Raw genomic sequence first — 14,547 nt, forward strand, 5'->3', positions numbered from 1 at the left:
ATTGGGCACGGCCAATACCAATTCCTAAAACCCTGTGGTTAGCTCAAACTAAGATGAGTCCCAACTATTGCAATTAGGAAAACGAACAATCATGTGTTTTTTTTTTCCTTGAAAATAGAGGATAAAAGAAAGATGACCCAAACGAGTAAGTAGAAAAATATTTTAAGGGTATTTTTGAAATAATGCATATCCACTCTTAAACGAGGGAGCCTTGTGCACTGGGTACGGCCATATCCACTCTTAAGTATGGTCAAAATACTCGTGTCTATTGACCCATTATTACTCTTCTTTTTCTTTTTTTTGCAAGGGGAATGTGAAACATATTTAAAACAACTTTTATGGTGCAGAATGTTGGGCAGTTAAAAGACATCATACAAATAAACTCAGTGTTGTGAAGATGAAGATGTTGAGATGGATCAATGACGAAACAAGAATAAAATAATGAATAATAATATTAGAATTGGTGCAGGAATAACTCTGATACATGATAAGCTACGAGAAATTCATTTGAGGTGACAAGGCCTTGGGATACTCCAGTAGGGAGGAGGAATTTGGTTCTAATTGAAGGAAGTTAAAGAGTAATAGGAGACGTCGTGAGGAAATACATGCATAGCTTAAGCCTTGTATCATATATGACTTCAAATAGAATGAATTGGAGAGCAAAGATCCATGTAGCCAATCCCATTTAATTGGGATAAGGCTATGTTGTTATCAGTGGAATTTCTTTATAACCAATCATAGGAAGCACAACATGGCAATAACTTGTTTAACTAGTAAACACTAGTTTTAGCAAGGACTGAAATTGACTACCTGATAAGATCACCAACGAGGGAAAAATTTGACAAACATAATGTCTTAAACCTAATATATCATACGATGTGCCTGGTTTTATACACACAAGCCATTGGAAGTTGAGATATATTTCTCTAATCAATTGAAAATTGATGATGGGATCCAAGTATCCAACACCATTATTCCAAAACAGTGCGATACAGATTCCATTATTATTACATAGAATGAAAGAGAGAGAAGTTGGAATTTGGACAGCGAAATAAAAAGGAGTTTAAGAGGTTTAGATGAAATCAGAAAAGCCAGGCAGCTTGAGCTCCTCTCCCTAGGCGGTAAGAGGGATGGTAAAATTACCAATTATGGACCACGACAAAATCATCATCTTCGAGAACTTGTACATCTCTATCTCCCACAAAATTCTCACGTCCAAGTTCCTTCACTATACTCACAAATTCCTCCCTCCTTGCTCTAGAAAGAGGTAAATAAGGCAGCCGAAACACGGGCCTGACCACACCAAGCTGCATTAGAGCTGTGTTCGTGGGAATGGGGCTAGGCTCACAATGCAACCACTCAAACAAAGGTGCGAGCTTTGAATTCAGCAAAGGGTTCTCGGCCTCGAACATTAGCTTCGACATCAATCGTGGAATCAAGTTGCCGGCAACAGATGACACTCCAATGGCCCCATAGCCCAATCTTGCGTCATGACCCTCCTTGTCAATGCCAGTCCATGTAACGATTCCCTCATCAGTGTACTCTTTGATTCTATTGAAGCCCATACACTCCTTGACACCAGCCAAGTTAGGATGCTTGGCAATGGCGCGGATAACAGCAGGAGGAATATCTTGACCAGACCTAGTTGGAACATTGTAGATAATGATGGGCCCAAAGGGAAGAACGGCCTCAAAATGAGCAACCATACCTCCATTGGATGTCCTGCAATAAAAAGGATTGATGTGAAGGGCAGCATCCATCCCAACAGCAAAACCATGTTCAGTGGCCTCGATTGCTTCTTTTGTTGAGTTGCTTCCGGTGTTTCCAATCACCTTAATCAATCCCCCAAAACAATTAACTGTGTGCGCTATGAGCATGATGTGTTCCTCCCAGCTCATCAGTTGCCCTTCACCTGTTGAGCCACCCACTAGCACACTATCAGCACCACCTAAAATTTGCATATGAATCAAGGCATCGTAAGCTTCAAGGTCAATTTTGCCATCAGGTAGATATGGGGTCTTAACGGCAGTCATTAATCTAAGTGACCTTATCTCCTCTATCGAAGTCCTGCAATTAAAAGGAACATTAGCTTGAAACAAAATAAGCATGAGTAAAACACAAAATAATAATGACAAAATTACTTGGACACCCCCTAGACTATGGCCATTTTGCTTACTATCACCAACGTTTCAAACAATTACTTCACACCCCCTGAAACCCGACGGTGTTAGTGTGCTGTTAGTGTTTAATTGGAAATGTCCATTTTACCCTCATCACCTATTCATTAGAAAACAGCAAAATTGACAAATTTACCCCCTTCTCCTTCTCCTCCTCCTTCTTCCTCATGCAACCCCATCGCCCCTACCTCCTGATTTCAAACCCTAATCGAATTCAGAAAATTTCTCTTTTCTTAAACAAATTTCAAATCAAAATAACCCAAAACCGTTAATCGATTTTCAGATTAAGGGTGGGAATCTGAAAATCGATTAAGGGTTTGAATCTGAAAATCGATTAAGATTCAAACCCTTAATGGTAACTGGAATCAAACTTATTCACCTACAAGAGTAACTGTAATCAGAACTGGACTGGTAGGAAAGGATGCCCATGTTCATGAACTGTATTTCCTCTTTCTTGTCCGATCCTGGATCTGGGCCAGCATTGACAAGAGTATTTGGATTTTTGCCAAATGAAATATCTAATTTTGGCGACAGTAAACCTTGTTTTTATCGTAATCCTCACAAAGACACATAGACCCAAACAACTAAGCTGATTCATGAGTGGAATTAGTGTGAAGGGTTCTTTCGAATTTGATACTTTAAGTGTACATGTTAAGCTTTCACTTTTCCCTTCATATATGGGTTGGTGATGAACTAATAATGTAATGATGGGATCCACTTCCTCAGAAAATTAAGGAAGAGAACTAAAAGTTCTGGATTTTAATCCGATAAAACACATGTCAATACGAAGATGAAATGAGGAGAAGTAGAAGTAAGAGCCAAAGACTCCTATCTATGTGAAAGGTACTTAGATATTCCGTCTCTGCAAATGTCGCCGGGAAACTAGAATCAAAGCTCCGATTCAGCAGAGAACAGAGACAGAGGTAGAGTGTAAGAGAGAAGAGAGAGAGAGAGAGAGAGAGAGAGAGAGCTAGACAAGTAATCCTGTAGAACTTTCAAACCCTTAATGGTTTTCGAAACAGAAGCTGCTGCCGGTTTTCTTTTTTTGGTTGCAGGAAGAAGAAGAAGAAGAAGGGGGTAAATCTGTCACTTCACTACACCTTAAGGGTAGTTTAGGTCTTAGAAAATATAGGCAAGTCTGTCCAATCTTGTAACTTGTGGTTCATTTTACCAAGTATCCCCGGGTAAAACAACTTTCGGAACCACATGCTGAAGTTAAAGGGAGACGATGATGCAGATCAAGAGAGGTTCCAGCACAAGTATTCACACCAAAGCAAGCCCAAATCCTACTCTAATGGGTTAAATAAGGAGCCTAATGGGTCATACGAGGCCATGGGCTTATAGTATTTTTATGTTTTCTATTGTAATGGGCATATTTTGAAAGCCCATATATGAGGGATAAGTGCTCCATACGAATTTAACTAGTTGGTTGTATCTAGTCCTCTAAAGTTGTGAAGCCTCGGGATGTCAGTAGGTTAGTTTCATTGTTAGTTGTGAAAGATATTGAAAATGTAAAGTTCATTAAATATCTAGAAAGAAGTCTCAATGCAAGTCCTTGGAAATGTACATGCCATTAAGTCTAGAGGGAAATTCAAATGAGGATCTAGAACCCTTTCAGCCTTTCTATAAAAGGAGTTACCTGTAAGCATTTGAAATTAAAAATTTAATGAAATTTGGTTTTTACCATTCTTCTGTGGGAGCCATAGGTGTAGTGAGATGCCGGGGTGATTGGTGAGATACTAGCCTAGGCTTTGGGTGAGACTCTTCAAGTATTATCCTTTTTCTTCCATCTTATTTCCTCTATTTTGTCTCTGCAATTTTAAGTGAGTATATGCAGTTTATTTCAATTTAGTTACTGCTGTCCATATCGGTTATCTGAGGACAACTTATTGCTGATCATTCGGGCATCACAGAACCTGAGTTAATACTAATTTACTGCAGTCAAAACAGACCTGCGATACCCCTGTTTACAATAACTTGAATTTGTTTTGGACTTCTCTAATCAGCAGCATCTAGTCTATTTTGAGTTCTGAAATTTTCTCTTAAATCTGATCACTTTTTGCTGTTGTGATCCAGTTATCTTGGACTGGTTCTGAACTTATTAGAAGGTTCGATAGACGATCGACTAGGAAATGCACAAGGGCACTCACTTTCAAACTTGGCCACATCCAATGGACCAATACCATGTCGTATTCAAGCGTCAAACATATGCCAAAAATGTTATCATGAGTAGCAGTTAGATCAAGTAAAGAGTTCAGACATAAACATGTCTCAGTAATTAAATTTTGCAGAAGTCAATGTCTAACTGCCGGTATCCATGTATAACACCACGGCCTTGTCCATGTATATGTACAAAGGAGAGAGAAATCGACTTGGATCTCTTTAGGAACAGATAGCAGTAAGACCTTTCTGTGAGCAATCCTGCCCCAAAGCTTTAAACTTAGATGGGACACGAAATCTCCAAATAGATTTAAAAGGGTATGGTCCCAGAGGGTGATAGTGATCCTCAAGATAAAATAAGTTCCACAGGGCTTTCAAAAAAAAAAGATAAAGATTGATGTGAAGCAACCACTAGAAGTAAGAAACCAAATCTTTGAATCCTGCTCATTCTCAATAAGGAAAACATCCCGAAGGCACTCAACAAGGGACTGAACAAGTCAATCTCAAAATCCTCGAAGCAACCTTTTGAACCCCAGGTTCAAGCTCATGCCACTATCTGACAAACAAAAACAAACCTCAATAGGCTTGTTCCTGGAGCTATATATGAAATAAAGTTTAGGAAACCTATCATAAGGGTGGTCTCACCCATAAAATGTCCTCCCAAAACCAGATCCTATAACCCCTTCCCTACATCATATCTGATACATGAAGGGAAAAAAAGGAAGCACCTAATGTATATTCTTCCAAGGAGCATTAAAGGTCAATCTAGGAGGGAGGTTGGAATCCCACCAGCCAAAATCATGCTGATGTAATCACAATATGCCAAAGGCCAAAGGGCCTGTTTCTCCCTAAGAAATCAACAAAGCCATTTCCCAAGCAATGAGAAATTTCTTGTAAATACTGCTTGTATACAAAGCAATTATGGCATTTTTTTAGAGACTGCATGCCCTACATAGCAATCAGTACCAAATGGCCGCTATCTTGTTATTTTTTCTGTTCTCTTAAAGATTTTTTTTGCAAGTTTGCCCAAAAGGAAATCAGTACCAATGAGATGCAATACCCATGGTTTCAAGGATTATGCGTAATCGACCGGATCAAAAGGAGATCGGTGGTCACCAATTGATGCAGGGGAGAAGGAGCTGAAAATTTATTTCCGCAAAAAGAAAAGGGGCATCAGGCCCCCACTGAAGGTCTAGCACTCGGCTAGGTGGTCCAGCCCAATTTGTGGGCTTATTCCAGCCCATTTGTGGGCTTATTAGTTTAGTTACTTAAGTTTTAAATTGAGTTATCTAAGTTGATTTGTTAAGTTTCATAGTTAAACTATGTTTTGTTTTAATTAGACAAAGGATTTAGTTTTATTATTCAGAATAGGAGTAAATTTGCCGTTTTTCTATTTAAACTTTGTAAGAGCCAAGGCTCCTCCCGATTCAGACAGAAGTTTTGCTGTGCAAGTCCTGAGAGAATCAGCATGGCGTAAAGCTATTCAGACAGAGGGAATCTGATCTGGTTGGCTGAGAAACCTGAGTTCTTTATATTTGTTCTCATACTCTGTTTTATTTCACTCCAGATACTGATTTCTTCCTCCTATCAATTAGCACATCTGATCTTAGTTTTAATAATTGGGTTTGTATCAGTTTATATACTCAGATCTGTGGTTACATTGAATATATTATCCTGTTAATTTAAAACCCCTTAACCCCCCCTTTGTTAACCTACGGCACCCCTGTTTTGAGTTGATATTTCAGCCTAAATTCTTTGCAACAGCACACTAATCTGGAGATCAGATTGAGCCCATCTTTTGGGGTTTTAAGGGCTGCCTAGGAGTAGAACTCGACCCAAGTTTTGACTGATTCTAAGGTCTTCAACTGCTGCTACTTAAAAATCTCCTATTTCTGCCACTTCTCTATTTCACATTTGAATTTTTTTTAAAATTACTTTCAATCTAGCCATCTGATTGATCTCATATTTTGGGTAATGACTTAGACTACTGAAAGGGAGATTCGATCCAAGTTTCAATTTGTTCTATTGGTTTTATCCAAGGTTCTAAAACTCAGTCTCGACTAGGTCGAGTTTTCGGAGATCTCGAGATCTCGGCAAGACAGTGCATTTTTTTTTTAGTGTTTCGGAATTATGTTTCGCTGAGCATATGGCTATATTTGGCTCCGAAACTTTAAGGCAAGCTTGTTTTAGGCTTAATAAACATATTTGAAGGTTCAAATTTAAAAAAAAAAACACTCATTTCTTAACTCCCAAGTCCCAACAATACAATACTATGACTCTATGAGTACTGAGGAGGTCGAGATTCTCGAAATATTCGAGATTTCACCGAAATTTCTTGAAATATTCGAAATCTTGGTCGTGATTTTCGAGATTTGACATTTTTGTGTTTCGTATGCTATCTCGTCTCGACTAGCCTGAGTTGACCAAGATTTCGGAGATCTTGGCGAGATTTTGAACTATGGTTTTATCTGATTTAATTGAGTTCGATAGATTCCGGGTTTAAAAGTTTCAGATTTTAGTAATCTTCTAATTACTTAAATCTGACCGTTAACTCAATTCCATCTTTTGAATGATATCCCTATTCTCTATATTTGTGATTGATTCCAAGAATTTGACTCTCATCTAGGAGAGTTGAATTTTCTATTAACTATTGGGTTGATTATTAGAGTTGGGTTAGCTTGGGATCTTCATCGGGTGGTTATTCCATCAACCCCTAATGTAGTACTAGATAGGTAGGAGACCTATTAGGAACCAGACAACCAGGACCTGTAGAACTGCTGGTTTGATTGGACAAGTTTGAGGAATTAGGTCAAATTTAGGATTAGGTTTAGGGTAATGGGGGTAAGTCTAATATGGTAAAGCTAGGCAGGTGTAGGGGAGTCTAATGAACTAGGTTTTAAGAGTTTTGGATGGGTTGAAGTACGTTAGATGGATCTGGGCAGCAACTAGGATTAGGGTTTTGAAAGATGGAAGATGATGGAATCTAGGGTAAGAAATGAGGTGGTTGAATGGGCTTAATATTTAGGTCAAGTGTGGGTAGGGTTGAGGGAAATATATGCTGAAAGTTACAGCTAAATCAGATGGTAAAATCTGGAGTTATGGAGGCTTCCTAGTAGAGATAGGAGCGAGGGGTAAAAGTGTAGTTTCAGACAATCGGCCAGGTGGATGGTACTGAAATTTGGATAGAGTCTCTCTTAGGGTTTGAGGAAGATTCGATCAAAATTTTAGGAAGTTCTAACGGTTAGATTTGGCTGGGAAGAATTCTCGCAGAAATCACCTTGCATGTGACCTTCTAGAAGGGAAGAAGAATAGTTGCAGATTTTAGGGTTCTAATGGATCTATGGTATTAATGGTAGATGAGGAAGGTAGTAAGGATTGAGTATTGGCAATGGGGATCGATGAGGATTAGGTTAGAGAATTAGGAGAGAAAACAAGAGTTTTTTTTAATAATCAAATTCGTGTTCAATACGTTGCCCCCTTACAACTTCATATAAAAGACTCAAAATTAGACTCCTACACTAAAAAGGAAAGGACTAACCCAATCCTTAACCTATTAGATAACTTAAACTGACTAGGAATCTGAAATAGACTCAAAATAGAGTCTTAATCCAGCCCAACTAAGCAACTAAAAGAAAAACTAATAAAATCACTTAAATTGAACCACTGGTTAAAACCAACCTTGAACCGATTCAATTTAAAACACTAAAAACATGAAAACAAACTACGTATAGGCCTAATCCCGCATGCAACTCATGTACCCCAACTTCAAGCCCATAAAAGTGGCCTATTACATAGAAAACCCATGGGATCAAAGACCCACCATGTATATAACCCAACCCTAGACTTATTATTCCTAATAAAAGAAGCCCATTTCGGTGAAAAATTTGCATCAACCCCCCTCACATCATCAATCTATCAGAAACCAGACAATACTAGTGGATATCAATAAGATACCAGGCTGATTGTCCAGATCACATCAGGATTGGCAGCCACCGACCCAGCCTCCGATACCGGTCTTTAAAACCTTGGTTACACCTCAAGACTTCAAATGGTTAACAAGACCAAGTGTTCTATTAATGAATCAAAGTCGAGAGAAAAAAATTTAAAAACATAAAAAAAGGGGGCATATCTAACAAAGCACTATGGAAAAAGTATAATCAACTTAAATGTATAACTGTCCCACTTAGAAATATACCAAACTCCAACTACAAGAATACAAAGTTTGGATGTGTAAGCCAATTTGATTCACACAATCAAATTAAGGAAGAAGCCATCAACTAACAGAAAAGAATAACACTGATTCAAAATATAAGTAATCAATTTTTTCAATGAATTTAGATGAAAAGTGGGCGAGCCTTGGTGCAACGGTTAAGTTGCACTATTGCAACCTGTTGGTTGCGGATTCAAAACTTGGAAACAGACTCTCCTGCGAAGAAGGGAGTAAGGCTGCATAAATTTGCCCCTCCCAAACCCTGCAATAGCAGGAGCCTCATGCACTAGGGCTCTCTTTTAATGAATTGAGAGGGAAAACATACTGGAAAACTAAAGGCTCAATCCCAGTCCCATCAAATTTCCTCCAATGAAAAGTTACGCAGATATTCCATCTATTACCCCAACCCAGACACTCAACGATTTAAGGTGGGACATCAGCATCATAAAATAAATTTTAGAGGCATAATGAGTATGCAACAGATGTTTATTAATTCAGATATAGGAATGTACATCAAAATAAATAGATAAATAATGAAATTGAAGCACCTTCCTATCTTTTTTATTAGACTAACCAGATTATAATCTGAAAATTGCCATGAGAAAAATTAATAACTACATTCTTCAAGTTCTAAACATAAATAAGACAAATGGATCTTCTTCAGGAAAAGAGAGAGAGAGACCTCTTACGGTTACTGGTGCCTGCAAAATGTGGCAGCTGAAAGGTTGCCTCCCTTAAGCAAGCACTATCGCTCTTCAACGAAGACATCTGTGAGACTAATTGAGAGCAGTGTTAATGAGATCCAAATACAATATTCTGTGAACACCAAACAGAACAATAAGATGGTATTATAATAGTAATAACAATACACTCCAGCAACATAAAAAGAATTAATAATCAGGCATTCAAATGCTTTAAATCCAAAAGCTACATGTTAGGGCTTTACTTGTACTTCCTACAATTGAATTTTCCGACAAATTTGTTTAGTAAGAGAGTGGTAAGAGGCAAAAGAAGATTGTGACTACTCTAATAGATAATGGGAGCTCAGTTGTAATGATGGGAAAATGAAAAGACCAATCAAGTAGGTAGTGGTTGTGGAGTAAGGGCAGGTCCGAGCATCGTTGAGGTGGTGTGCAGTAAAACAGAGAAGTCAGCTATGTCGATGTGAAAGAGCATTACAGTTTCCACGAGTACAAACGATTTGATAAGTTAAACTAAGGAAGAACAACTACAAAACTATCATTTTAAGCAAATGCAACTTGGAAGATGAAGATGAAGCATTTTCAGGATATTCATTTTGTAGGTACAAAGAGTCAACCCTCTACAACAACATGTCACAAATATAAACAGGACAACAACAACGCGGTATGGCATGGAAAGAGCCCAGCATCCTTCAAATGAATAAAAGAGGAACATTTATAATGCCTTTTTGCCTAAGGAAAGGTATCACCTTCGCATACATGATAGCAGGGTGAGAAAAACATTATCATTAAACTTTATATTCTCGCAGCATTGTAAGAGCAAGTGCTAACTATCAAGAGACATTTTTGAATGTCTTGCAGGCAACAAACGAGAAAAGTTCCCGGCCTTCTGTTGCATTTTGAGAACTCATTTACCATTTTAACACATTTGAATGATTCCATCCAACCTCAGCAAGTAAAACGAAAAAATAATAACAATATTTTGTAACTAAAATTCTGAGCCAAACTTGAAAAATAAAACAAATAGCAGGTGGAAATCATAAGTAGAATGAATCAATAAAAACAACCAAAAACAATTAAACCGATTTCTTTCTAGCTGTTCAAAAATATAACTTAATTCCATAAAACCAATGACAATAATGTTATCCAACATATAGATCGGAATTCTCTGTAACTAATAGAATTCAAACTCAAACAGATTTCGGCAAAAAGAAGAGACTCAGAGAGGCTGCAAATGATAGGAAATTGAAGTCTGAGACTTGACCTAAAGAGAAAATGATACTGCAATAGATAGAATCTAAGAGCTGAGAGTAACGACCACTCGGCTGTGAGACTCCGATAGGAGAGAGGGCACTTACCGTCACGATTTCGGCTCTCAAGCGTCCTCCCTCCCTAGGCAGTGAAACCCTAGGGCGTGTTTGGTTGAAGGTTTCTGAGGAGTCGGATTCGACGGGATATAAATTCCTTAATTTTTTCCATGTTTGGTTTCTCGGAACATGGTTCCGTGTTTCATGTTCCGTGTTGGATTCCAAGAATCCACAAGAATCCATTTTTCTGTGTAATTTTAGAATCCACTAGAATTCATCTAAGGGGCGAATTCTAAAATGAAACCAGGTTAAATATAAAGGTGGATCCTAGTGGAATAAAAAAATTTGAGATTCATGACTCAACCTACGGTTTCTCTCACGGCTTCAACCCTCTCTGCAACTCAATCGAAGAAGAGTACTAGGGTTTCTCTCACGGTCTTCAACCCTGTCTGCAACTCAATCGAAGAAGAGTGAAATGTTTGTTTCTCTCACGGTCTCCAACCCTCTCTGCAACTCAATCGACTACCTGATCTAACGTTCGACTGCAACTCTCTCACAGGTAACCTCTCTATTTCTTTCTAGCTGTTCAAAAATAAAACTTAATTCCATAAAACCAATGACAATAATGTTACGCAACATATAGATCGGATTTCTCTGTAACTAATAGAATTCAAACTCAAACCGATTTCGGCAAAAAGAAGAGACGCAGAGAGGCTGCAAATGATAGGAAATTGAAGTCTGAGACTTGACCTGAAAGAGAAAATGATACAGCAACAGATAGAATCTAAGAACTGAAAGTAACGACCACTCGGCTGTGAGGCTCCGATAGGAACAAGGGCACTTACCGTCACGATTTCAGCTCTCAAGCGTCTTCCCTCCCTAGGCTGCGAAACCTTAAAATATTTTTGGGTTTAATCCGATTCTTAGACTTTTGAGTGTCTCAAAGAACAATTTGACTCCTCTTCCGTCTCAAAGAACAATTAAATGACGCACGGGTTTCCATTAAAAAACAAAACAGCGCATATTCGTCGAATATCCAACAACGCGTGATGTGGACACAACCTGATTTCTTATTCCAGCTCATCTCCTATTAAGCGTTTTTGTGTCATCACCCTTATCTTGTTAGTGTCTCTCTTCCCTTTTTTTTTATTTTTTATTTTGATGAAACAAGAGCAAATATTATATTAAAGAGTTGAAATAGTTACAACCTGGTTACAGTTAGGAGAGTTAATCCTAACCATCATGAATAACCCAAAAAAACTATAGTTATCCCTAGTCATATGAACAAAATTATAATTCTGTGCAGCTTTTGAAATATGAAAAAGAAGGGGGACTAAGTTCCGCGGCCATGAATGATCCTGTGGGTGAAGAATAAAAGTTGAACATCCTCACTCGAGCTCCAAATTTCTTGCAATCGGGGCTCCAGTGGGTGATGTGCTTCCATCTTCGTTGTATCTGCCAAAATGACGTACCCTTGTAGAATAACACAAAAAGCCCAGGCTGACTTGTCTAGCCCTGGTGCAAAGGATCCTATACAACATAGAATAGGATTGTCTAAGTATATAATATTGTGAGAACCATCCGGGGAAACTACTATTAGGCGAATTAACAAAAACATCAATTGTAGGTGGGGAGATATGAAGATCAGTGAGCCATCTATTAATATTGTTTAAAGTTTGAAACGGGTCAAGTTTTGATTTTTCAAAAAGTTTCTTGTTTCGAGTATCCCAAATGAAATAACAAGTAATGATAAAGACCGAAAAGAACCAGATTAGAGAACACTTATCAAGATATCTACTATTGAGAAAATGTGCACATAAAGAGAGAATAGAAGGAAAGGACAGAAATTCCGTTCTTAGGCCTAGGAGTCCAGCTGCCCAGATATGTTTGGCCAGCAGGCAAGAAATGAGAATATGTCAGATAGATTCCTCATGGTTTTCACACATAGCACAAGAGGGGTTGATTGCCATCCACTTTGATAAAATTCCTCTTGTTGGTATGCCTGCATTTATGACACACCAAAAAAAAATCTTAAACTTAGGATGAATCGATAATTTCCCAAAAAAATTCCACCATTTGGTATTTCTAGAATTTGTGTGAGAATTATTAAGGATTAGGAAGTTAGCTACACATTTGGTAGAAAATCTACCATCTTTGACAAGAATACAACACCATTGGTCCTCGACAGAAGATAATGGAATATTAGTAATTCTATGGACAAAAGCAAAAGGAAGAGAGTCAGCAAGTAAAGAGATGTCCCAATTAGCAGAGGAACAGAAATGACTTACCATATCATGTCGAAAATATAAATTGAGAGATGGAGGAATGGATGGATCCTTGATGGTAGGGATCCAAGGGTCATTCCAGAAATCAGTAGAAATACCGTTACCAATCTTTTTGAACAGTATGCGTTTCAGCAAAGGTAGACATTGCACAATACTGTACCCAGTCCTTGACCCCCGTTTTGTCATGGTTTTAGGGTTGAAGATAGATAGATGGAAGAAATACTTGGCTTTGAGAACTCAAGCCCAGAGAGAAGATGGTTGTGTGATTAGCCTCCAACATAATTTAAGGATTAGGGCTACATTTTGGGTAGAAGCTTTTCTACTTCCCAGTCCCCCCCACTGAAGTTGGACTGCAAATATTATCCCAGGCAATCAAGGTTAATTTCCTAGAAGATGAGCTATTATTCCAAAATTTGATGCAGATGGAATCCAAAGAACGGCAAACTTTGGTTGGAAGGGAGAAGCATGACATGATGTATAAGGGTATTGATGAAAGGACTGATAAGATAAGAAGTTAGTTTTCCATGAAGCAAGTCGATGATTAACCCTATAACAATATAAGAAAAGTCTCTGATTCTAGATTTAGAACAAAAAAGATTAGTCCCAAGGTAGGAAGAAGATTTGTCCATTTCTTTTATTCCAATAATAGAGCATAATTTATGTTTTTCAGAGGCAGAGACATTTTTACTAAACCACAAGCCACTCTTATCCAAGTTCACTTCCTGACCAGACAGATCAGCAAACAAATCTAAGATGGCCTTAATAGTGTTAAGATCCTACGCAGTGGTCAGACAGAAAATAAAAGTATCGTCCGCAAACAGAAGATGCAAGATCTGTAGGGCATTCCTAGCAAACTTAATTACTCTAAAAAGTCCAAGATCCCTATAGGCACCAAGAAGACGAGAGAGACCTTCCATAGCTGTTATGAAAAGATAAGGGCCAAGGGAACACCCATGGAATCTTCTGTGTTGCTCGACTCTTTAGACCGCTCACATACCTAGGAATTAAATGGATTGGCCACTCGCTTCACAATATAACTCAAGACAAGCTTTGAGATTATGTATTTCCTGTAGGTTGACCTCGGAAAACAACAGACTAACATCGGCAAATAACAAATGAGATAAAGGAGGGGTGCCATTGCAAACATTGATGTCATGGATGAGATGTAAATCCTCGCCCTTGGATAGAAGGGACCTATGAGCCTTGAGTACATAGGATAAAAATAAACGGAGATAGAGGATCTCCTTATTGAATACCCCTGGTAGGAACAGTTACTCCTCTATCCGTTCTATTCACCAAAATATTAAAAGACATAGAGGTGATGCATTCCATGACAAGAGATAACCACTCCATCTTGAGAAGAACCTCCTTGATGGCACATATTACGTCTATATATTTATCGTGGGGAGTCCCATTAATTGATATCTACCGCACTTCCTTGGGTGACTTTTACAGACTTTAATTCTATCGGTGGAAGGAATCAATCCCTTCACCATAAAAACAAACAAATAGGTATTAATCCATATGAGCCATGTCAAATGTTTTTATCCTTAAAAGATATCAATTAGGTATCATATTTTTATCATTTTACCCTTTTATCTATATTGTACCATTGATCCGGTATTAGTTTGGTGTCAGTGTCGACTGATATCAATTCCTAAAACCCTGGGTTAGGGATGTCAATTTCGGACCTGAACTGGGAACTTG

The 14,547-nt window shown here is 38.2% G+C and overlaps 1 protein-coding gene across 1 annotated transcript; it reads right to left on the minus strand.

Annotated features, from left to right (window-relative positions):
- Positions 1 to 1,139: 1,139 nt before the first annotated feature.
- On the minus strand, positions 1,140 to 13,026 carry LOC122655613 (4-hydroxy-tetrahydrodipicolinate synthase, chloroplastic-like). Its single transcript, XM_043849857.1, has 3 exons — positions 12,844 to 13,026; positions 9,780 to 9,868; positions 1,140 to 2,067 (listed from the first exon to the last, which is right to left on the minus strand). The coding sequence occupies exons 1-3, from the start codon at positions 13,024 to 13,026 to the stop codon at positions 1,140 to 1,142; spliced, it is 1,200 nt and encodes a 399-aa protein (XP_043705792.1).
- Positions 13,027 to 14,547: the final 1,521 nt, after the last annotated feature.

Source organism: Telopea speciosissima, chromosome 1 (genome assembly GCF_018873765.1).
Source record: "Telopea speciosissima isolate NSW1024214 ecotype Mountain lineage chromosome 1, Tspe_v1, whole genome shotgun sequence".
In the NCBI taxonomy this organism is placed as follows: Eukaryota; Viridiplantae; Streptophyta; class Magnoliopsida; order Proteales; family Proteaceae; genus Telopea; species Telopea speciosissima.

What these genes read in the sequence shown, in the direction of transcription:
- LOC122655613 (XM_043849857.1), bottom strand. Translation starts at nt 13,026, where the DNA reads ATGACAAAACGGGGGTCAAGGACTGGGTACAGTATTGTGCAATGTCTA. An exon ending in TATATTTTCGACATGATATG is followed by an intron (nt 9,869 to 12,843) that starts GTAAGTCATTTC and finishes ATGTTGTTGTAG; the next exon opens with AGGGTTGACTCTTTGTACCT. An exon ending in TTGCTTAAAATGATAGTTTT is followed by an intron (nt 2,068 to 9,779) that starts GTAGTTGTTCTT and finishes TTTTAATTGCAG; the next exon opens with GACTTCGATAGAGGAGATAA.